The 22,992-nt window shown below is 40.4% G+C and overlaps 1 protein-coding gene across 2 annotated transcripts; it reads right to left on the bottom strand.

The window, feature by feature from the left end:
* Positions 1 to 12,218: 12,218 nt before the first annotated feature.
* On the bottom strand, positions 12,219 to 18,453 carry LOC133017928 (quinone oxidoreductase-like). Of its 2 annotated transcripts, XM_061084183.1 has the most exons (8): positions 18,253 to 18,453; positions 16,989 to 17,141; positions 16,551 to 16,714; positions 15,756 to 15,807; positions 15,514 to 15,663; positions 15,121 to 15,222; positions 12,922 to 13,017; positions 12,219 to 12,524 (listed from the first exon to the last, which is right to left on the bottom strand). In XM_061084183.1, the coding sequence occupies exons 1-8, from the start codon at positions 18,358 to 18,360 to the stop codon at positions 12,363 to 12,365; spliced, it is 987 nt and encodes a 328-aa protein (XP_060940166.1). In that variant the 5' UTR covers positions 18,361 to 18,453; the 3' UTR covers positions 12,219 to 12,362. The 2 variants fall into 2 exon arrangements, with proteins under 2 accessions (XP_060940166.1, XP_060940167.1); XM_061084184.1 differs by lacking the exons at positions 16,989 to 17,141; positions 18,253 to 18,453 and adding an exon at positions 16,883 to 16,966.
* Between the last annotated feature and the right edge of the window lie 4,539 nt (positions 18,454 to 22,992).

Here is a 22,992-nt window from a genome sequence, read left to right as displayed (position 1 = left end):
CCTGCCTCTTTTATGATGTTGATTTCCCAACTATTTTTGGCAGCTGCTTTAATCATGCGCACATAATAATGTACTTCTTTAGCTCTGTTGTGACACAGTTCACTGTTTGCACCTTGGCCTTTGCATTCACTCAGAGCGGGGGAACTGTAATTGCAAAACAAAAGCCTTTGAAGTCTTGTCAAATATGTATTTGTTAGCTCTAATAATTTCTTGTAAAAATAGTTTCAACCGAGCCTCGATTGTTTTCAGCCCTTTCTCAGCCGGGCCACTGGTCCAGACTAAAACACCTTTTGATAAATTCATTTTGTACTAATATGTGAACTTTACATCAAGAAACCTACTGTCTTCACTGATCTTTCACATAGATCAGGAGCCACGTGGTGGGTCGCAGCCTGGACATAGTGTCACAGGCATCACCAGCATATAGAGACAAACAACCATTCACAACTGGGGACAGTTAGGAGTGTTCAGTTAAACCTAAACCCAATCTGAATGTGTGAAGGAGTTTTCTGAGACAATCCACGCTGACATGGGGAGAACATGCAAACTCCACACAGAAAGAGCCCTGCCAAAATCGGGATTTGAACCAGGAACCACAAACACAAAGCTATACAAACCCTTAACTGAGTATTTTTGTAGAAGCCCCTCTGGCAGCAATTAAAGCTTACAGCATTGGTGGTTAAATCCCTTTTAGTTTTGCACATCAGATCCTCTCATGTTCCATCAGATTGGATGGAAATTTCTCTGAACTGCCACCTTCAAGTCTGGGCTTTGTGTCTGAGGCACTCAAGAACAGAGAGACTCATCCTGAGGCTGTTCCAGTGTCTTGGCCTGTGGTCATTGTTGTGCTGAAAGGTGAACCCTTTCCCCGAGGCTGAAGTACTTTCCAAAGCTGCCGTACCTGTGAAACAGTTATTTTAAGTATCCTTGCATTCAGACATCAGCATTAATTAAAAGTACAGCCAAGTTTGGATCCCTCCCAGTTGTGACATTTGTCATTTCCTGTAACAACAAGATGTGGTTTTCTGTGGAAAAGCTCTGATAAACCCATCGTTTACTCACTGCCCATCACCACACACCAGACACACACAGCTAGGTAGAGCAGGTTGTCTGCTCAGCAGAGGGTTGGTGATATGTAATTTCTCAAACACTGACACTAGTTTGCAGAACTTTGAGTGCCAGAGAAAGAAGCTGTCCGTTTATTATGGAAAATTAATGGTGATAAGATCTTTACATTTTGATTCATTTCATACAAAGCAACACTTGGGTTTGTGACTATATGAGACACAATCATTTGTTCTTACTATTGAGTTATGCAAACGGGTGATTCAAGAGTCAAATATAAGAATTTTAAATGTCAGATAAGCTGATATTATAAAAACAGTTTTCCCTCAATATTGAAAAGATTAAGGGCCCGTGTGAAGTAGAGAAGTGTTGGACCTCAGGTATCCTCATCATGTTAGTTATTGGTCTGATACACACAAGATTAATAATAGGTGTGATTAATAATCAGTTGAGCCGGAGGTGAGCAGATACTAATGGATTTGACATGTAAATCACAGGATATCGGTGCATATTTTCATTCTTCAGTAGAAACAAGTCTAGAGTGGGGTAAGGGGCAAGGCAGCTCCATCACACACCCAGCAGGCACTTCTGCAACATTTGCATTTCACACAGACAAGCCTGGGGACACAGCTACACTAGTGATAACAAGTGTTGGTGGTTGGTGCAGGCTGGGACTGGATTTGATAAGATGAAAAATTTGAGAGAATGCCTTTCTTTTCAATATTGCTTTTTATTTACTTTTTATAACCACCATTAGTAGCATAATTCTGAACTCTCCACATGATGAGTTATGGAACTGTTTACATGTTATATTTTTAAGACAATGCCATTTATCATGAAGTGATTTTTTTGAGTTTTATCAGCTGGTTTTCATTAAGACTGTTTTTTTTTTTTTCTTTTTCTTTCTTCAATATTTTATTTATACATTTTCAATATATAAAACAGGCAACAAGCATATTGTGACAGAAAAAAGACACATTGAACAAGTGTTCATGAACAAACACATATTGTACAGACAGCAAAAAAAAAAAAAAAACTCATAAAGACTGTTGAAGAGTAAAATATATGTTTTTTATCGCATATATTCACATCTTATTTCAATAAGCTGTTTCTCTTAGCAGGCACACACTGCCCCCTGATGGCAAAAATGGGGGTTGCACCTACTTCCTCTAGGTGTCTTGTTCTCAAATCCAGCTCACTGAGGATCATCTGGAGTCAACAACATTCCCAACATATGTTCAGTGGCTGGGAGTTTGAGGAGCTGGCTCACCTATGTAAATACCACACAACACTAAGAGACAAATTAACAAAAGGATTTGAGTAAAAATCAATTTTGAAAATAGACAAAATGACCATGTGTAACATAACAATTGATTATATGTAGTGATGAACCCACAGGGAATAACTTACTCTGCAGTTAGCAGCATTGTAGCATTTTAGCCTCTTTATAGCCTGTATTTCTATTGCTCTTATCCAGCTGTTTCCGGTGGTGAATGGGCAGCTGTTCACAGGAGCAGGTTCTGATGAATCCATGGTACTCTACCTGACAAGCATCACGCAACACACAGACCAGGTCAGCAACTAGCTGATGAACATAGTTAAATATTGAACTGTGTGAGAGAGGTCATTCTTGCAGTTGGGTTTGGAAGCTTTTTGAAAACTGCTCAGTTTTTCTGAATTAATGAGAAGTCACTGAAGTGTCTCAAAACACAGTTGGGATATTGTTGGCTTTAATGCTCTCCATGCTCAATAAGAGATTATCTTTGGAATGTGAGGTAGGCTGTCCCTAAAAAATAGCAGGATTTTGTTGGGGGCTGAAAACAGAAAAAAATCTTGTTAATTGACAAAAAGATATCTGAGAGGTCTGGGAAGTTTCCTAGCCATGGACCCAAAATTTTGATGTTTTGTTCCCCGAGCCACTTAGTTATCACTTTTGCCTTAAGGCAAGGTGCTCCATCATGCTGGAAAAGGCCTTGTTCCTCACCAAACTGTTCTTGGATGGTTGGGAGAAGTGGCTCTCGGAGGATGTTTTGGTACCATTCTTTATTCATGGCTGTGTTCTTTGGCAAAATTGTTAGTGAGCCCACTCCCTTGGCTGACAAGCAACCCCACACATAAATGGTCTCAGGATGCTTTACTGTCGGCACGACACAGAAGTGATGGTAGCGCTCACCTTTTCTTCTCCAGATAAGCTTTTTTCCAGATGCCCTAAACAATCGCTTAGGGGATTCATCAGAAAAAATGACTTTACCCCAGTCCTCAGCAGTCCAATCCCTGTTCCTTTGACAGAATATCAGTCTGTCCTTGATGTTTCTTCTGGAGATAAATGGCTTCCTTGCTGCCCTTCTTGACACCAGGCCATCCTCCAAACGTCTTTGCCTCACTGTGCGTGCAGATGCGCTCACACCTGCCTGCTGCCATTCCTAAGCAACCTCTGCACTAGTGGTACCCCGATCCTGCAGCTGGATCAACTTTAGGAGATGGTCCTGGCGCCTGCTGGACTTCCTTGGGCGCCCTGAAGCCTTTTTAACAATAATTGAACCTCTCTCCTTGAAGTTCTTGATGATCCGATAAATGGTAAATTCAGGTGCAATCTTACTGGCAGCAATATCCTGGCCTCTGAAGCCCTTTTTGTGCAAAGCAATGATGACTGCAGGTGTTTCCTTGCAGGTAACCATGGTTAACAGAGGAATAACAATGATTTCAAGCATCACCCTCCTTTTAAAGCTTCCAGTCAGCTATTCTGTCTAAATCAGCATGACAGAGTGATCACAAGACTTGTCCCCAATCAACACTCTCCCCTGTGTTAACAAAAGAATCACTGACATGATGTCAGCTGGTCCTTCTGTGGCAGGGCTGAAATGCAGTGGAAATGGTTTTTTGGGGATTAAGTTCATTTTCGTGGCAAAGAGGGACTTTGCAATTAATTGCAATTCATCTGATCACTCTTCATAACATTCTTGAGTATATGCAAATTGCCATTATAAAAACTGAGGCAGCAGACTTTGTGAAAATGTATATTGGTGTCATTCTCAAAACTTTTGGCCACGGCTGTATATAATAATAAAATATAAAAGCAGAACCCCATCAAACAGCTGAAAATTACAAATGACATGTTCATGTAGTATACAAAATCACTTCAAGAACATAGTATAAGGGCATTAGTCAACAACATGTAGGGGGTGAATTCCGGCAATTTTGACTTCTACGATTTATTCCAATATCTGTTTTACACATTAGATCAACAAACTGTACTGTAAAGATCTTTGAGTGGTCATCAAGACTAGAAAAGCGCTATATAAATACAAAACCAAAACCAAATTACACCTTTCTGTAATCCTTTCAATGTTTTCTTACCACACCAGAAGAAAACACAGCTTTTAGTGTTCTTGTGCCAAAAGAGAAAATTCTGCCCGAAATTTGAAATCTGGGACACTTGGTAATCAAGGAGACTTGCATTATGCTTTAAAAAAAGCTTTAATCACCTTGCTTTATGCATGCCAAGCTCAATATTACCAATTTTTGAAAAGCGTTATGAAAAAAATAATTCACAAAGAACCATAACTTAAATCAACTATTATTCTAAACTTAAAGATTAATTTAAAACATTCTATTAAAGGTCTTTCACATTCAAAATAAAATCACTCAACAGCCATCCACAATAGCAAAAACTGATTATTCTTTCTATTGGGGCTAGAGACCATCATCATCCTCGAGCACCCATTGCCGTCTCCACATGTTTGGTGAAATCAGTGGCTGCAGACCACAGGACTTCTTCTGTGCTTTTTGGATCATCTCTGTTGTTTAGAGAGCAAACTGATTATGTGCTAGTTAACTAACCAGACCAGATCAGTTTAAACAGACAGGGACAGACTGGATTTACCCATGGATTTACCATTAACTCCTGTCTGACAACTTCAGACCATATGTTACATCTCTAAAGTTTATCTTTCTTTTTTACTTCAGTCCCTTAATGCCTATTTCCCTCATTCAGAGAAGTAGTTTGACTGTCACATGGTGTCCCACATTATCAATCCTGTTTGATCCTGTTTGATAAAGTGGGTTAAACTCAAGTTTTTAGTTTGATAAACTAAAAACTGTTCTACAGTATTTTATTATTTGAAATGGATCATAAACATAATTTGATAACAATAAGGAACATTGTCTATATTATGACAGGTTTATATCCTTAACATTACCGTTTCAGAATCCTACTTCACTGACCTTGTCATGCAATTTCAACCTGGGGAGCTTCTGTTTGACATCACTCACATTAAGTCATGTGATGTCAGTCACATGATGTCCATGCTAAACCTATAGTAAAAGACCTGATGACTAGATTTCATTAGAACAGGAAATAAACAGACTGAAGCTTAGGTGTCCCACATTACCCGATGTCCCAGATGACCTGAATCCCCCTTTCAGTAAAACTTTATGATATTTTAAGTTGACATGTAGACTTGCTTTGTCTGACCTCTGTTACAACAATCCATAAAATATAGTGTCTTCAGAAAATATTCAGACCCCTTCACTTTCTGTACACTATACTGACAATTGCTCATCTTCACACAGATATAAACAGAAATCTAACAATGAAGTTTCTCATTGTTGGACCCACCTACTGCCTGCCCTTTCCTTTTGTTTATCTCCCCGGTCATCCCCCTGTGTGTTGTATGTCCATGTCCTTTGTGTCTGCGTTTAGGACTAACTGAGTGTGATGTCACAGCTTCGAACTCACCTGCACATCAGAGCTGCATTCAGCAGTCAACAACCTCTGCAGTATAAGACTGGTTCGCCTCGGTCAGATCGTCAGTAAGGCAAGGTGGATCTCCTGCTCAGCCCGCATCTGAACCTGAGCCCAGAGACTGTAGCCACAACTGATCAGTTATTATATTTAACTTCTTCTTGTCTCCGCTTCCCTCAGCACTCATTTAATACTCAGATACTAGAGCTCCCAATGCAGCAGAGACATTGACCTGGTGCTGTGGGGAAATTATCCTGCAGGGAGCATAAAATAATTTTTATTAATTCAGAGTGAACAGCTCTGGATATTTTCTTAATTGAATATATCTACCCAACTCATTTGTAATACTAGCGTATTTTCCTCTCCAGTGCAGTGGGGGGTCGGCTGGATGTCTTCTCAGGAAGCACCAGCCTCAGCTTCCTCCTCGGGGAGGAGCCTCCCTCCTCTGACACATACTCCTGCAGCAGCAGTGCAGCAGCTCCATCAGCGGCTGTAGAGGATCCACTGTGTGTTGATACACCAGGCACACAGACACCTGATACAGACACATTAGCTGCCTCCATGCTGTCTCCAGACATCCCCACTGCTGCTCCTCCAGGTAGAACCACACCCCCAGCTAACATTTTGTCTGTTGACCCACCAGGTACATGCTCAGTCCCTGCCTGACCAAAACACTCCACTGGGGTCACTGATCCCGGTGCCTGAGGGGTTACCCCAGACAAACCATCTGTACCTGGAGCTGGCTGAGCCTGGACTGGGAGCCTCTCCTTGGACTGGGCTGCTTGAGTTTCCAGGGGCAGTTGATGTTGTCCTTCCACAGTCTGAGGGCCTGGTCCCTGGGCTGCATCGTTCTGCTGTCCAGCTACAGGAGGAGAACTGTCTGGAGGCAGCTGGCTCGGAGATGGAGCCTGTTTGGGCACAGGATTTATAACTGGATTTGTTATCATGTTTGTGGAAAGTCCTCCAGCTTGGAAGTTATAAAGAGTTATGGTTTGTAGGACACTTGCTTGCAAAGTGTTAGCATGAATAGAGTTAACCAGAAGAGCAGAAGCTGGAGACATGAGGCCGACCCCAGTTTACCTGTTAAAGCTGTTTACGCCACTGGAAGCTGAGCTTGGCCCAAGGATTGATGCAACAGTATTAGCTTGTCCTTTGGGGAACAGTGCATCGGAAAGCTGAGCATTTGAAAGAAGCAATCCAGCTTCTTGATACTGAGTACTCAGACCCTGCAAGTTTTGACCCAGTCCAATGGTACGAGCAGAGGCTGACTAGTCAGCAGTACTGGTGCTCTCATCAGGTTGGGGGATGTCAGGGTTTGTATTCTCCTCCTTGTCAGCTGCCATATCTTCTGTTTTTTTCTGTTTAGAGGTAGTTTTGCTCTGTCCTTCTCCGTCCTCTTTGGTTTCCTTCTCTTCCTCAGACAAGCCTGTACTCTTGGTGGATTTCTTCACTTTCTCGCTGCCCTCTTTTGTTTTCCTGCCTGACTTTGATTTCCCTTGATTTCCCTTGATTTCATCATGTCAAACTGGTTGTAGTTAACATTCCTACCCATGTCCATCAGTCTGTGTTGTGGAGGGAAGCCATCAAATAGAGCAGAGTCTCTCATGGTGCTGTGAGTCCGACCGGGTCTCATCGTGTGCTCTGGTGATTTGTAGGTCCTGTGGCAGCTCTCGCAGTGTAAAGCCTCATTTCCATTACTCCTACCTTCCACCCCAGTCCTGTGGATGTCCATGTTTCTGTCTGTTTAATAAGCTGTCAGGGTCTCAGGCCTCTCATGGAAGGTTTTTTCTTTCCATGGATGAGAGAGAGTTGGAGTTGCCAAGAGAAAGAAGCTTGTTAGGACCGTCCCTGCTCAGGATTCCCTGCTGAGTCCCAGGCTTTCTCCCATCCTCCTCTGTCATCATCTCTCATTCTCCTCTCTTTCCTCCTCTGCCTCCATTTCTCTGTTTATCCTGTTGTTATATGTCATCTGATTTGGCCACACACCCCTCTGTCCTTTGGTGGAGTCCAGGCACCTAACATGGCTTCTGTCTTCATCTCCTCCGGACCGAAATTGGCCGCCATGGTTTTCTAACATCATGGCGTTCCTGTCCAATGTTTGACCGCTACTGCTTTGCATGAACACATCCCTCCTCTTCTGACTAACATCCATGTGGTTGACATGGTTACTGATGACTGAGGTGCTTCCCTCCTCTTCCTCCTCCTGTCTTTTACTTTCTTTCAGTTTCTTCTGGCGAGACACTTGATAGTAAATCAGGACTACCAGCAGAGTCAAGCCAACTCCACCTGAAGCACAGAAAGAGAGGAGTGGGTTGAATTGCATTGTCTCTAATAGGTATCCAAATTTATCTCCACAATTTTATTTCATTTTTTCACAAATTCAGTTCATTTAAGAAACAAATTGATCACAAAGAATTAGGAATATTGTTGGAATGATTTGTTCACGAAGTACATGCTGAACGCAATTTTTCACAATTAAAAAACCTTGGCAGTGTTCATCTTTGGGAGTGTATGAGTTTGAGAAAGAAAAATTCGAACTAATGGATAACGTAAACTGAGTCAAAACATATAATTCCACATAACCTGAAATTTGAAAGTGAAAAGACAAGGGCTGCTTTCGGAAAGTCCAAAAAATCTCCTTTCCTAACCACTATTCTTTGACCCTGATGAAACACGTGACAGGGTCAAGGAAATATCAAAAGTAGAAGCTGTAAGGAGTTTGAAAATGAGAACCACGATGCAGAGACGATCTGACTCCACTTACACTTGGTGTTTTTTTACACAAGGTACAAAGTGCAATTAATGTAGAGCATGTGTTTTTTTATAGTTTTTCTGTACATCCTTCTTTCCCATGGACACAAACTAATTTGGCTTTGACTACTTTTGACGTAAACAGGCCGTCATTTAAATTTTTGAAAAATGTGACATAAAGTAAAGGTGGCATAGCTAATCTTAATGCAACTAATATAACAAAATGTAAGATGAAACAAACTGTGGTTCTGGTGTCAATGCATAGTTCTGTATATTAATGAACTATACTTATAAAGAATAATGATTATGGTTAATCTTTTACAAAATGTATACATAATTTATACAAGTAGATAACAAGCTTTTGAAACTCATTATGGTCATTTTAACCATTGTCATAGCATCTCTGCATCTAATGCTTTTTGTAAATCATGAGACAGACTGAATAACTTTCAGAAAAGACATATGACTTTGTGAAGTGAGACAGCTAAACCTACTTTCATTCTGTTGTGAATCATTCTAACCAATAAAGCAGATAACTGCAGTGATGGCTGGTCTTGAGTGTACGGTAGTGACATAACACTGCCATGTCCTGGTTGGAGGAGTCACAGGTGGCCAGCTGCAGTTGTAACCCTGATCACATCCCATCCTATGATTGTTATGAGGCTCTGAGAGGCAGCAGGGATGAGATCTCGTTTTAATTTATTTTGCAATTATGACGCAAATGTAAGAATGTTGAAATAAACTGGTGACATAAGATGGTATAACGGAAAATCACTACTTTTCAAAGGCTGTCTTACTGCTCAGTACTATCTCATCAACAACTGTTGAGTTATTATACCTGTGTCATCACAGGTTTTCCTCCACCTGCGAACACATTTGTGCCTGTGTGTGTATGCATGTGCATTTGTATTTATGTAAACACATCATTTCATTTTTAAGGTCTTCACTATACAAATAAAATTGAATTGAATTAAATCTTATAGTTATGGACTGTGCACACACAGAATGTGTGTTACCTATGAGCCAGTCTGTGACCACAGCAGAAGCAAAGCATGATGGGACACATGCAGGGCTCTGATTACTGACAGCAGCAACATCCGCAAAACACCTAAGGTTGGTGGGCTGAAGACTTTATTACTTTATTAATAGTCAGTGTGACAATCGACTTGCAATAACTGCATTGGAACAAATTTCAATGACTCAATTATACTGATAATGAAAAGTATTATACTTACAGGTGATATTGTGTGTAGAGTACAGGTAACATGGTGATAAGGTAGCATCTCTTCCATAGGGCTGTTACCAAGCAGAGCTTCATCATTATCACCATCGTCATCTACTGGGACCTTAAAACAAGTTAAATGAATTAAGTGAAGAGAGAGAATATATATGTGTGTGTGGTATCATCAGAGGAAACTTAGGTCATCCAAAGTGGACACTGATGGATGACAGCCATGACGCTGCTGTGTCTGCTCAAGCTCTTCCCCTGATAGACTTCTCTGTAGTGTGCCCTCCCCTCTGATGAAATACGAGTTACCAATCAACAGCAAGGTTTTATATTATTAACAGATTAGCGTGGCTGATTACTGAACATGAGCAACTGCAGAAGTTTCCCATGACAGACTATGACAGTTTGCAGTTCCACCTCAAAGGGTTAGGGTTAGGGTTAGGGTTAGGGTTAGGGTTAGTAGGGTTAGGGTTAGGGTTAGGGTTAGGGTGTTAGGGTTAGGGTTAGGGTTAGGGTTAGGGTTAGGGTTAGGGTTAGGGTGTATTTTGTGTCAACCTAGTACAGATAGCACCACTAACCAAAACATCACACTTTATTTGATTTAATATAAATATTCAATAATAATAATAATAGTGTCAGTGTTCTTTGTGCATCTTTTCATTGTACTGTGTGTTTTTGTTTCTATTGCAAGTGATAACCAGATGCCTTGCCTCGTCTGCCCATTCAGTTATCAATCCGTGAGTATACGGTTGAATCTCAATGTTCTCATCAACCCTCAACATAAAATCATTATCATCTCTCCCAGACAAAACTGATTAAGGGCGAATTACACTAGAAACGTAAACACTCTCTACATTTGTATTTTTTTCCCTGTTGGATTTTTTGTTAGATTTGTTTTCCTTTTATTGTAGGTTTGTTTTGAATAATCCATAAAATCAACAAAGACTTTAGTGGAAAAAGGAAAGTTAGCTGTAGACAGAATATCTTCTCCCTCCATACTAGCTTGCGATGAGAAAATTCAATTATTTCAGCAGGAGATAACAATACAGCTGATCAACATTAACTTTAACTCTATTATCAGTCATGCTCATTCGGAACAGTGCATTCAATGCAAAGACAAATGTTGCTCTGCCTCCCAGAAGTATGCACATACGCAGCCATGGTTTCTACGGTAACAGTAGCTGAGATACAACTTCTCTCTTAGTATGTCTACCTATACCAGGGATAACTAAACTTGTGACAGATTGTTTTTTAAATGTCATAGATTTTCTTATATCAGTTGCCTAATTTTAGTCAATCAAACACATCCTCCTAAAATAAACAAATAATGGCTGAGTCCAATACCATATAAAAACCCTATAAACTGCTTACCTGTTGATCGGAACCCAAACAACCACCCCTCCTGAGGACATGGTACACTCCACTCCCATATTAATCCATATGAATGAACTGTAGCTCTGTTGGATGTCTGTTGTCAGGGGATTTAAACTCACTGCTTCATCACTGACTGGTTGCTACAGTGGTGTAGCAGCTACTGTGTATACGAGTGTGTGTAGCTAAGGTGACCTGGCTGTGTATGGAGCATGCTCAGTAGAGCCGACTGTCACCTGAGAGGAACAGATGTCAGCTCTGACTCACTTTCCACAAATTAACCTTGAATTTAGCTCTTTTGTTCTAATTATTTCAGCTTAATATCAATAGTTTTGATGAAACTGTCACAAAAATTTGAGTATTTTTATTAGGTATTTAATTGGGAAAAGGTTTTTCATTAATTTGCTTGTAAGGTGAGGATATTGTACTTATACATAGCTCCCATCTTCTCAAGTGTCTTTGGGATGTTGGCCCCTAAATGACTGCGTGAGCAACTGTGGACAATATTAGACTTGGTAATGGGACAAGGGTAGTCATGTTTTTGTCAATAATTCTCAACATTTTATAGCAGCGGTCTATTTCCTTCCTCTCATTTCACATCTCACAGGCTTGTATGAGTCAGCTTGAAAAGATTTTGGCGACTGATGATCAAATTAGAAGCTGTACAGTAGAAAAACATGTTTATTATTTAATGATTACTGTTAATCATGGTAAAACATTGGTTCCTTTGAGGTTTTGCGGTCTGCAAACAGCAAATTGGTTCATTAGATTATTCCACACTGATAAGGAGAGTGGACTATGTAACGATCAGTTCTCAACTGGCACCGCACTGGTGAGATTCTGGTGAAAAAAAAATGTATGAGTGGTGACAGTGAAGCTGTCGACCAGATGAGCTAAATAATGAGCTGGAACTCATTATAAAACTCTGTAAAGCCAAAGGCATCCAGCCGCAGATCAACATGATAATTTCCTAGGTTGATAACTATGAGCACCACTTTTCACCATTCGTACCCACTGCAGCAAATGCACACTAATGTTACCATGGAAGGAATACAACAGTGACTGTCACATCATCATTTATTAAAATTTGTGAAAAAATACAGATAGTTCTTTTTATTCATATTTAGTTGCTGTTGTAGTCTCTACTTTATCAACAGCCCGAACCCTAGGTAATGACCTTTGACCTGTGGTATCGTCATGGCATCACATGGTTAAGACTATCTTCCCAGCTGCCCCAGGGGACTCGATGATGTCATGGTGGGCCTGGGCAGCTTTGTCGAGTGGATACTGGGAACCGACAACTGGACGCAGCCAACCAGCTTCCATTCCTGCGTAGAGAAGCGCTACACACTCTTTCATCTCCTCCTGAGAACAGAAGAGGGAGGAGGAGCGAGGGAAGAGATATGAAGAAAATGTTTTGAAAAAACAGAGCATTGTAGCAGGATCAGCTTTTCTTGCCGCCATGTAAAAAGCTGTTTGCTATCCATTATTTGTGGTTATGTTATAATGTGATTGTGGTCAAATTCTTGCTTCAGGCAAGACGCGTTAGAGGACAACAGAATTTTCCGATTTGCTGGGGTAAGAAGGTAGAAGTAACCTGTCCAAAGTGTAAACAGCATTACACTTAATTGTGTTGGCTCATGGATAGAACATCTGCCATTAATCTCAGACACATTCAGTATGTGAAGCCTTAAAAAAACCCATAACAGAATCAAATGAAACAGATCAGACCTAATCAAACCATCAAGTGTCATTTTCGTACCGGTGTAGCAAAGAAAAGAACCACTCCAATGATGCTGCTTTCTTTAGCCATGGTGTCTCTGGGGTTGATCTCTATGGGGCCCCTGGAGCCAACAACCTAAGGGATGAAGAGGAGAGCAAAGGTGAGAGAGATGAAAGAGTGTGCAAGCAATTGACCCAGCTGTGATACTACTGTGATGCTTCTACCAAACATCAGGTCATTAGCTGGCTAAATAAAAAGAAAAAGACATTGTGTGTTACAAGGAGTCAAGAATAGGTTTGGTTGTGGGAACTAAAAACCAAACCTATGACTAAAGCTGTGTCTCAATTCAGGGGCCACAACCTTCGGAGGACCCGGTCTACGCAGCTGTCACAAGCACAATGAATCATGGGATATGCTGGTTGGAGTTGGAAAAAAGCATTTGTCGTCCATATTTGGAAGAGCTTTCAAATTGGGACAGTCTGCTGTGAAGCAATCGATCTTCAAATGCAGCCTCAGAAGAATGCAGCTCCTAAATTGAGACACAGCTTAAAAGTAAGCATAATGGGAGGAGTGGGGTGGAGCCTGATTAAGAGTTTGAGACACTGCTTACCCACCTACAACTGCAACCTAGCACCCATTGGATGGAATTAGCTATCAATCATACTGTATGCAGGGCCCAATGCATACTGTGCATTGTTGTCTTTTACTCTAAATGGGACCATCATTTATAAAATGAGGATCATGCTGTGTTGAAGAAGACATGAAACTAGAGATTGAGATCATAAACTCCTTTGGAAAATGTTTAGTAGAGTTGTTTTCTCATAGATTATTATAAAAAATTAATAATTGGCTTCAGTTTCTGTACCTTCAGTCTACATACATTTGTATTTACTGTCTATGAGAGTGATGCTGATGTGTATTTGAGTATTAGTGGTGAATTTGTTGTTCACTTGGTCACTTCTCCTCAGTGGAATCTGCGTCATCTTGATAAGTGACAGACAAGTCAACATTGATGTCAACCAGGGTTATTCAAAGTCTGGGTGATGTAAACAGGAAGTATACTGGTGCCATGGGATTAGTGAGTTAACTGCAGGTCTTTTGGCACTATTCACAAATAATGAATTATCCATTAGCAGTTACTGATTACAATGTACCCCAGCAAGTTCTGCATTTATAAAGAGAATCTCTTCTATGATTTACATGTGGATTTATTTGTTTAGCTATATTTCAGAGTCATAGGTCCATATCAAAAATGAAAAAATACTAGACAAAAATATAGAAATACAATCATCACACTTTAAAAATCCACAGAGATTAAACAAAGACATTTGTTCCAGCGTTTCATAAAACGAGATAAGTAGTGTAGTCTCAATTAAGGCCCTTATAATCAACTTTTTAGAGTCAGTTAATTGATGCACAAATGTAGACATAAAGCATGTGGCTTGTACTATTCCATCTTGGACATTTCAGTCCAGTTCTGTTGGCCGCCTGAAGCTTTATTACTGTTGCATGACAACAGCTGCACCTCAAGTGTGCCGTGTTAAGTGGAGAACACACTAAGCTCAGAAAAAAGTGTTATCCTAACATCATCTGTACACAGGCAACATGCTAGCCAACATGTTACTGTACATACAGTTTACAGCACATCGTCATCTTCACAGAAATCCTCCCTAATGATGTGAACCAGACATCTTACCTTGTCCACTACTTTTAGGACCTGGTCCATCAAAAAACAGACAAGCATTGGAGATGGAGATAATGACTTCCTTGGAAAGTCTTGCTAAACCAAAAGATATGTTTACCATGTCAGTGAGAGATGAGTCTGAGAGGTAGAGCTAATAATTAAGGATTTGTCCCTTTCACCTCAAATTTCTGCTTGTCCATTCTGAGTTTTTCAGAATAATGTGGTTTAAAAACAGTTTATTGGTGTAATTATTAAAGCTAGTGATGAATTCCCACCACAATCCCTTGATTATTGCAATATTTTACCTAAACCACTGCCTCCTCATTCACGTTAACTGACATTTGAGAAAAAGTAACTGCAGAGCATTTTGTGTGATGATCAATTCCTGAATATTTCTGAAAATATAGTTTGTGGATCTGATAGATGAAGACAGGTGGGTTAAATCTTTGGACTCTAAACCCTTGTGTGATGTCTGGTGGTACCTTTTATTAAGTTGAGAAAGAACTGAACCAGATGTTGGCTGTGGTAGAACTACAGATTGTACAGCTACTGACCGTGACACGTCCTCCGTAGGCCAACATCTCCAGGTCTCTGCTCAGGTTGACATTTGACAGCATCTCCACTATCACATCTACGCCCCTGCCGTCTGTGGCTTCCTGGAACAAGGGGTTTCAGTGTTATGAAGCTGATTCACTTCTCACCAGGTTAATTCACTATCATAACAACTGACCAATCACAGTCATCATTCTATCTACAGGATCCTGACACATGGCATGATCACTACCAGAGCTATTCAATCCAAACATCACTTAAAAAGAACCTGGAAATGTGAAGGGAAAAAACAACACGTGATGCTGTGAGCTGAAGATATTCAGGAAACAATGACTCAAATGCTTCATCGTGTAAAAGGAGTTTTCTTCCTGGTGTTTGTGTACTTGTGCTTTTACCATGATTTTATCTGTGTAGCCCTGTTCTCTGTGATTAAAGGCCATGTGAGCTCCATTGTTGAGGACCAGCTTCATTCCCTCTGGTGTCCCTGCTGTTCCCAACACCCTGAGACCCAGAGCACGGGACAACTGACACGCGGCCACACCCACCTACACACATGAACGCACACACACGCACGCACAAAGAGAGAGAATTAGGATGTAGAAATTATTTTAACAGTAAAATAGAAAAAAACTCTCACCCCTCCACTGGCTCCATGGATGAGGACAGTCTCTCCAGCCTTTGAATGGGCTCTGTAACACAACACATAGCAGAATAAAACACATTCTGTCATATCAATAAACATCACTCTGTATTTTCGGTTTAAAAAACCTGAACAGATCAATGTGCTCTGCTCTTTTTTAATTCATGCTGACTTCCCCACTAACATCAGTCCCAAGACAAGGCAACATTTCCATTACTTTCAAGAGGAATGGAATAAATAAAAAATAAAATAAGATGTTCAAATATTTAAATAGGATAAAGTACTATTCTCTTGGTTATTTTATTCCTGAAGCTCTATTTTTTTATTGCCATTACAACAAGGTTCATTGCAGCTGTTAATATTACCATGATTACATCTATGGGTACCAAATGTAACTGTCACTGCTTTAATCTTTATTCATGAATTGTCCTGATGGTGTTCGTGGAGGAAAGAAGTTTAAAGTTAATACAGAAAATGTTCTGTGCAATCAAACTGCTCTCTAATATCAGTTAAGCATCCATTTAGCCTGACACTGGGATTGACAATGATATAATATTAAGATACACCAGCAACACTTCAATGACACTGGGATGTGTGTGTGAGCCTGTGATGACTTTTACTTTCTTTATACTCTGAGCATATTTGGGACAGTTTTTACCAACAGCTAAATGTATTTTGTGAGCATATAATCAACAATTTGCATAACAATATAATTGTTGTGCAATGTACAGAGGGATATAGTGAAAATATATGAATATGTAAACAAAATTGGAAATAGTGACATGGTCTTACTTGTGAATCAGAGCTCTGTAGGCAGTGAAGTAAGGAATCCCTATGGCTGCTCCCTGTGTGAAATCTAAAGCATCAGGCAGTTTGTGGACACAGTCGTCAGCTGCTACAGTGAACTCTGCATAAGCTCCAGACACTGTGGCTGTGGTGAAGACCCGATCTCCTGCCTGCAACACACACACACACACACGCACACACACACGCACACACACACACACGCACACACACACAAATACTTTTCAAATACGTTTTTATTTTCCAATACGTGTTTTTGTATTGGTATCTAGTGCTTAAAACCAGCAAAATGGATAAGGTGCAATTGAATATGTACTTACATACATGCTTTAAATGGACTTGTCGTTTTTACTATACGATATCTCATTCATTTCAACTGTATCCACCAATAATTCTGTTTTGATGTGCAGTTTTTTTCTTTCAGACCTTAAATGCAACGACTCCTTCACCAGCTGTTTCCACCACTCCAGCTACATCGTTGCCCGGTGTGTACGGCAGGGTGGGTTTCTTACTGTAAGTCCCAGCACGGATGTAAGTTTCCACAGGGTTCACGCCACAGGCCTGGACACGGATCAACACCTACAGAGGAGACACATCATGGAAGAGCCAGAGGCCAGACAGTTAAAAATCAACATGTTCTATTTCAAAACAGTCCTAAAAAGTGTCAAATCTCAACTGTAACAGCACAGCTTATCCTTTCAATTAGAATAAGTTTTATTTACTACTGTCCTATTCATAACACACTGTGTTGTCTTATTAGTTATTTACTATTTTATTGGCTAATATAATGACTGTATTAATGCATTATGACGTTTATTCATAGAGACAAGGCTGGATCAACAGTTCAAAGGTTCATATTACATACATGGTTAGAAATGTGTGCCACTAAAGGACACTATCAGCCATGTTGACTCATCATCCTGTCGTTTTAACACCTAAACTGTTTCAAACTCTTTATATTTAACATGTTTGTTGTTCTTTATCAAGTTGCTGTGATTGTCACGTGATGAACACAGTAAAACTTTAACAAGGTTGTGTTGTTCCACCATATGAGAACTGCGAGGCTGAAACTTACAAACACAACAAATAAAAACGCTCATTATCAATACATCTGATAACTTTTGTCTTTAATAATATACTGACTGGAAAGTGTTTATCCAAGAAAATTGTTAAATCTACCCTGAAGCAGAAGTTCACATGAGGAGCTGGTACCAGTGAATATTTGACATTTCTTCTTAAAGAACCAATAAAAGCAATGAATCAATCATTAATAGCATTTGCTATTTTCTGCTAGTTGACTTGTTTATTAATCAGCAATTCCAGCTACAACACACATACTGGTTTCACAGCGCCTGTGGAACTAACTAAACGGACACATGTGCTGTGGGTCCAGAGGGGCCCCTCGGGAGTAAAGTCCGGCCATGCAGCCATTCCCATGAGCAGGGCTGGAGTTGAACCTGTGTGCCGCTGTGAGCTGACATTATTCCCACCAGGCAAATAGAGACCAAACTTAACAGTAAAGTCAGGTGATGCAACTGTAAAGACAAGAGACACACTCTATTGTTTAAAAGGTGCTACTGACACAATGACTTGGCCTTCAGCAGCTTCACTGGACTGGTGTCGTGATGTGACTGCAGGAGTGTGTACTGACTGGACCTGGTGATCAGCTGGGATCAGCTGGGAGTCTCACCTGTCTGGGTCCGGGCTTTGGGACGGTCACCTGGGAACACAGGCTGAGAACTGACGGGCCTCCAAACTCACTCACTCTGATGGCTCTCATCACTCTGCTTCCCGACATGTCTCACACCAACAAGCGGAAACTTACACACAGTCTCTGGTCGCACTGGTGAACTCTTCGCGAGTGGACCATAGGAGTGGACCCGTGAACACTCACTCCTTCCGCGGTCTTAAACATGTCGGTTAGAAGTGCGTTAGCGCCACCGTCTGGACTGGAGTAAGTCAAGCTGTCACTTACTTCTGTCCAGTGGTTTCCAGGCCACCATCACCGGTCCTGGCTCTGCACGTCTTCATGTGTGAGTTTGTCGAGTTTTCATTTTGGATTCATTTGCTTCCTAAACACACAATTAGATATGTATTCCTTTTCACTGCGTCTATATGGCTCTGTAGATTTAAAGTTATTGTGCAGATACTAGTGTTAAAAAAATACAAGTAATAGTAGGCTACTAGTAGTAGAAGGACTGATTCAACTCCTCTACTACAGGCTCTGAAATGTACTTGAGTACAAAAGTAAAAATGTTAACTTCAACGATACACGATGACCCTGTTGATAAATGAGCAAAACGAAAAAAGTTGTAGGCACACAAAATAGGATAGTTTTCCTCTTTTTAAAATGCTATGACATTTTAACCAGTCATATCATCTCTGCATCTAATGCTTTTTCTAAACCATGATACAGACTGACTCAATAACTTTCAGAAAAGACACATGACTTTGTGAAGTGACACAGCTAAACCTACTTTCTTTCTGTTGTGAATCATTCTAACCAATAAAGCAGATAACTGCAGTGATGGCTGGTCTTGAGTGTACGGTAGTGACATAACACTGCCATGTCCTGGTTGGAGGAGTCACAGGTGGCCAGCTGCAGTTGTAACCCTGATCACATCCCATCCTATGATTGTTATGAGGCTCTGAGAGGCAGCAGGGATGAGATCTCGTTTTAATTTATTTTGCAATTATGACGCAAATGTAAGAATGTTGAAATAAACTGGTGACATAAGATGGTATAACGGAAAATAACTACTTCTCAAAGGCTGTTTTACTGCTCAGTACTATCTCATCAACAACTGTTGAGTTATTATACCTGTGTCATCACAGGTTTTCCTCCACCTGCGAACACATTTGTGCCTGTGTGTGTATGCATGTGCATTTGTATTTATGTAAACACATCATTTCATTTTTAAGGTCTTCACTATACAAATAAAATTGAATTGAATTAAATCTTATAGTTATGGACTGTGCACACACAGAATGTGTGTTACCTATGAGCCAGTCTGTGACCACGGCGGAAGCAAAGCATGATGGGACACATGCAGGGCTCTGATAACTGACAGCAGCAACATCCGCAAAACACCTAAGGTTGGTGGGCTGAAGACTTTATTACTTTATTAATAGTCAGTGTGACAATCGACTTGCAATAACTGCATTGGAACAAATTTCAATGATTCAATTATACTGATAATGAAAAGTATTATACTAACAGGTGATATTGTGTCAGAGTACAGGTAACATGGTGATAAGGTAGCATTTCTTCCATAGGGCTGTTACCAAGCAGAGCTTCATCATTATCACCATCGTCATCTACTGGGACCTTAAAACATTAAAATGAATTAAGTGAAGAGAGAGAATATATATGTGTGTGTGGTATCATCAGAGGAGACTTAGGTCATCCAAAGAGAACACTGATGGATGACAGCCATGACGCGGCTGTGTCTGCTCAAGCTCTTCCCCTGATAGACTTCTCTTTAGTGTGCCCTCCCCTCTGATGAAATATTATGAGTTACCAAACAACAGCAAGGTTTCATATTATTAACAGATTAGCGTGGCTGATTAGTGAACATGAGCAACTGCAGAAGTTTCCCATGACAGACTATGACAGATTATCATCTCTCCCAGACAAAAAGCTCTGATAAACACACTGTTCACTAGCTGCCTATAAATGATAGTGATGGTTCTGGAGGAAGAAAAGTATCTGGTCAAAATTCTACTCACAGCTGGAAGACAGGCCACCGCAAGAAGCTTGATACTGGCTTGATAGGAACAAACCCAGACATGGACAATGGTTAGATAGAGTACAGGAAATATATGTGATTGAAATTATGACTTATTGTTCAAGAGAGACAGAAGATGCATTTACCAGAAAATAGGGAACAAATGTTAAGGTTAAGAGACATCAGCTCTGTCACAACACTTGTATCTATAAAAATGATTGGATGAAAAACTGATTAAGGGCGAATTACACTAGAAACGGTAAAATGTTCAACGTAAACACTCTCTACATTTGTATTTTTTTCCCTGTTGGATTTTTTGTTAGATATGTTCTCCTTTTATTGTAGGTTTGTTTTGAATAATCCATAAAAGACTTTAGTGGAAAAAGAAAAGTTAGCTGTAGACAGAATATCTTCTCCCTCCATACTAGCTTGCGTGGAGAAAATTCAATTATTTCAGTAGGAGAAGTCATGCTCATTCGGAACAGTGCATTCAATGCAAAGACAAACGTTGCTATGCCTCCTAGAAGTAAATGGATTTGGTAAATGGATTTGTATTTATATAGCGCTTTTCTAGTCTGATGATGACCACTCAAAGCGCTTTACAGTACAGTTACACATTCACCCATTCACACACACATTCATACAGTGCATCTACTTGCAGCACTTTGTTATTCTATGGGGGGCTATTGAGGGTTCAGCATCTTGCCCAAGGACACTTCGGCATGCAGATGGTTCAGACTGGGGATCGAACCGCCGACAGCCGCCCAGTATGCGCACCTACGCAGCCATGGTTTCCATGGTAACCATATCTGAGTAACAACTTCTCTCTTAGTATGTCTACCTATACCAGGGATAACTAAACTTGTGACAGATTGTTTTTTAAATGTCATATTTTCTTATACCAGTTGCCTAATTTTTGTCAATCAAACACATCCTCCTAAAATAAACAAATAATGGCTGAGTCCAATACCATATAAAAACCCTATAAACTGCTTACCTGTTGATTGGAACCCAAGCAACTACCCCTCCTGAGGACATGGTACACTCCACTCCCATATTAATCCATATGAATGAACTGTAGCTCTGTTGGATGTCTGTTGTCAGGGGATTTAAACTCACTGCTTCATCACTGACTGGTTGCTACAGTGGTGTAGCAGCTACTGTGTATATGAGTGTGTGTAGCTAAGGCAGACATGGGCAAAGTACGGCCCGCGGGCCGTATACGTACACGTACTTAATGGCACGTACTTATAGAACTTTGTAGTTTTGCTTTATTTTTGAAGAAATAGTACCTACTTGATTCTTGTTGTTCTGGGTTTGAACCCTCGGGGTTGAATGCACTTATTGTAAGTCGCTTTGGATAAAAGCATCAGCTAAATTAAATTTGCCCGGGAGTGTGGTGTATAGGGCTCGAAAGGGCACCTGATCTCCCTTCACTTTTTCCCTTTGCCCTGTGAGCCCTTCTGTAAAATGAGAGGATCAAGGAAACGAAAAGTGGACAATGAGTGTGAGTGTTTAACACGGAGTCGACAACAAAATACTTTTTAACTGATGTCCAATCGAAGGCTGTATGCCTGAAATGCCGATTTCATGGAGTACAACATCAGCCGTCACTTTGCTACGAAGCATGCTAACTACGCTGGCAAGCAGTCAACGCAAGAACGTGTGGCTGCAGCTCAGAGGTTGGCGACTAATTTACAGACTCAGCAACATTTTTTTCACAGACAAACTGCAATTAAAGTCATATACCAAGGCATATTTTTGGGGGGGTATTCGAAATAGCAAAGGCTAGCAAGTCTTTTTCTGAAGGCGGCTTTTTGTTAAATGGCCTTGCAAATAAGTGCTTTGCTACTTGGAAAAGGCCAAATCCTTTCATGTAATGATTTTTCCATGTCTTTTATATTAGTTCACAAAAACACTCCATCCATCTGTTCCTGGCCCGGCCCGTCTGTCAAATTTTGAAACCCATTGTGGCCCGCGAGTCAAAAAGTTTGCCCACCCCTGAGCTAAGGTGACCTGGCTGTGTATGGGGCATGCTCAGTAGAGCCGACTGTCACCTGAGAGGAACAGATGTCAGCTCTGACTCACTTTCCACTTTCCTTGAATGTAGCTCTTTTGATCGAATTATTTCCGCTTAATATCAATAGTTATGATGGAACTGTCACAAAAATTTAAGTATTTTTATTTGGTATTTAATTGGGAAATGGTTTTTCATTCATTTGCATGTAAGGTAAGGATATTGTACATATACAAAGCTCCCATTTTCTCAAGTGTCTTTGGGATGTTGGCCCCTTAATGACTGCGTGAGCAACTGTGGACAATATTAGACTTGTTAATGGAAAAAGGGTATTCATGTTTTTGTCAATAATTCTCAAAATTTGATAGCAGCTGTCTAATTCCTTACTCTCATTTCACATCTCACAGGCTTGTATTAACTTGAAAATATTTCAGTGACTGATGATCAAATTAGAAGCTGTACAGTAGAAAAACATGTTTATTATTTAATGATTACGGTTAATCATTGGTTCCTTTGAGGTTTTGCGGTCCGCAAACAGCAAATTGGTTCATTGGAATAGTCCACACTGATAAGGAGAGTGGACTATGTAACGATCAGTTCTCAACTGGCACCGCACTGGTGAGATTCTGGTGAAATAAAATGTATAAGTGGTGACAGTGAAGCTGTCGACCAGATGAGCTAAATA

Source organism: Limanda limanda, chromosome 13 (genome assembly GCF_963576545.1).
Source record: "Limanda limanda chromosome 13, fLimLim1.1, whole genome shotgun sequence".
Taxonomy (NCBI): domain Eukaryota; kingdom Metazoa; phylum Chordata; class Actinopteri; order Pleuronectiformes; family Pleuronectidae; genus Limanda; species Limanda limanda.
The sequence above is the reverse complement of the archived record's forward strand: the minus strand, read 5'-3'. Positions and strand labels throughout refer to the sequence as shown.

Excerpts from the sequence above, each read along its gene's own strand:
- LOC133017928 (XM_061084183.1), bottom strand. The coding sequence starts at position 18,360 with ATGTCGGGAAGCAGAGTGATGAGAGCCATCAGAGTGAGTGAGTTTGGA. Across the intron at positions 17,142-18,252 it reads CAAAGCCCGGACCCAGACAG|GTGTTGATCCGTGTCCAGGC; the intron begins GTGAGACTCCCA and ends TCTCCTCTGTAG. Across the intron at positions 15,223-15,513 it reads GCTACACAGATAAAATCATG|GAAGCCACAGACGGCAGGGG; the intron begins GTAAAAGCACAA and ends CCCTTGTTCCAG.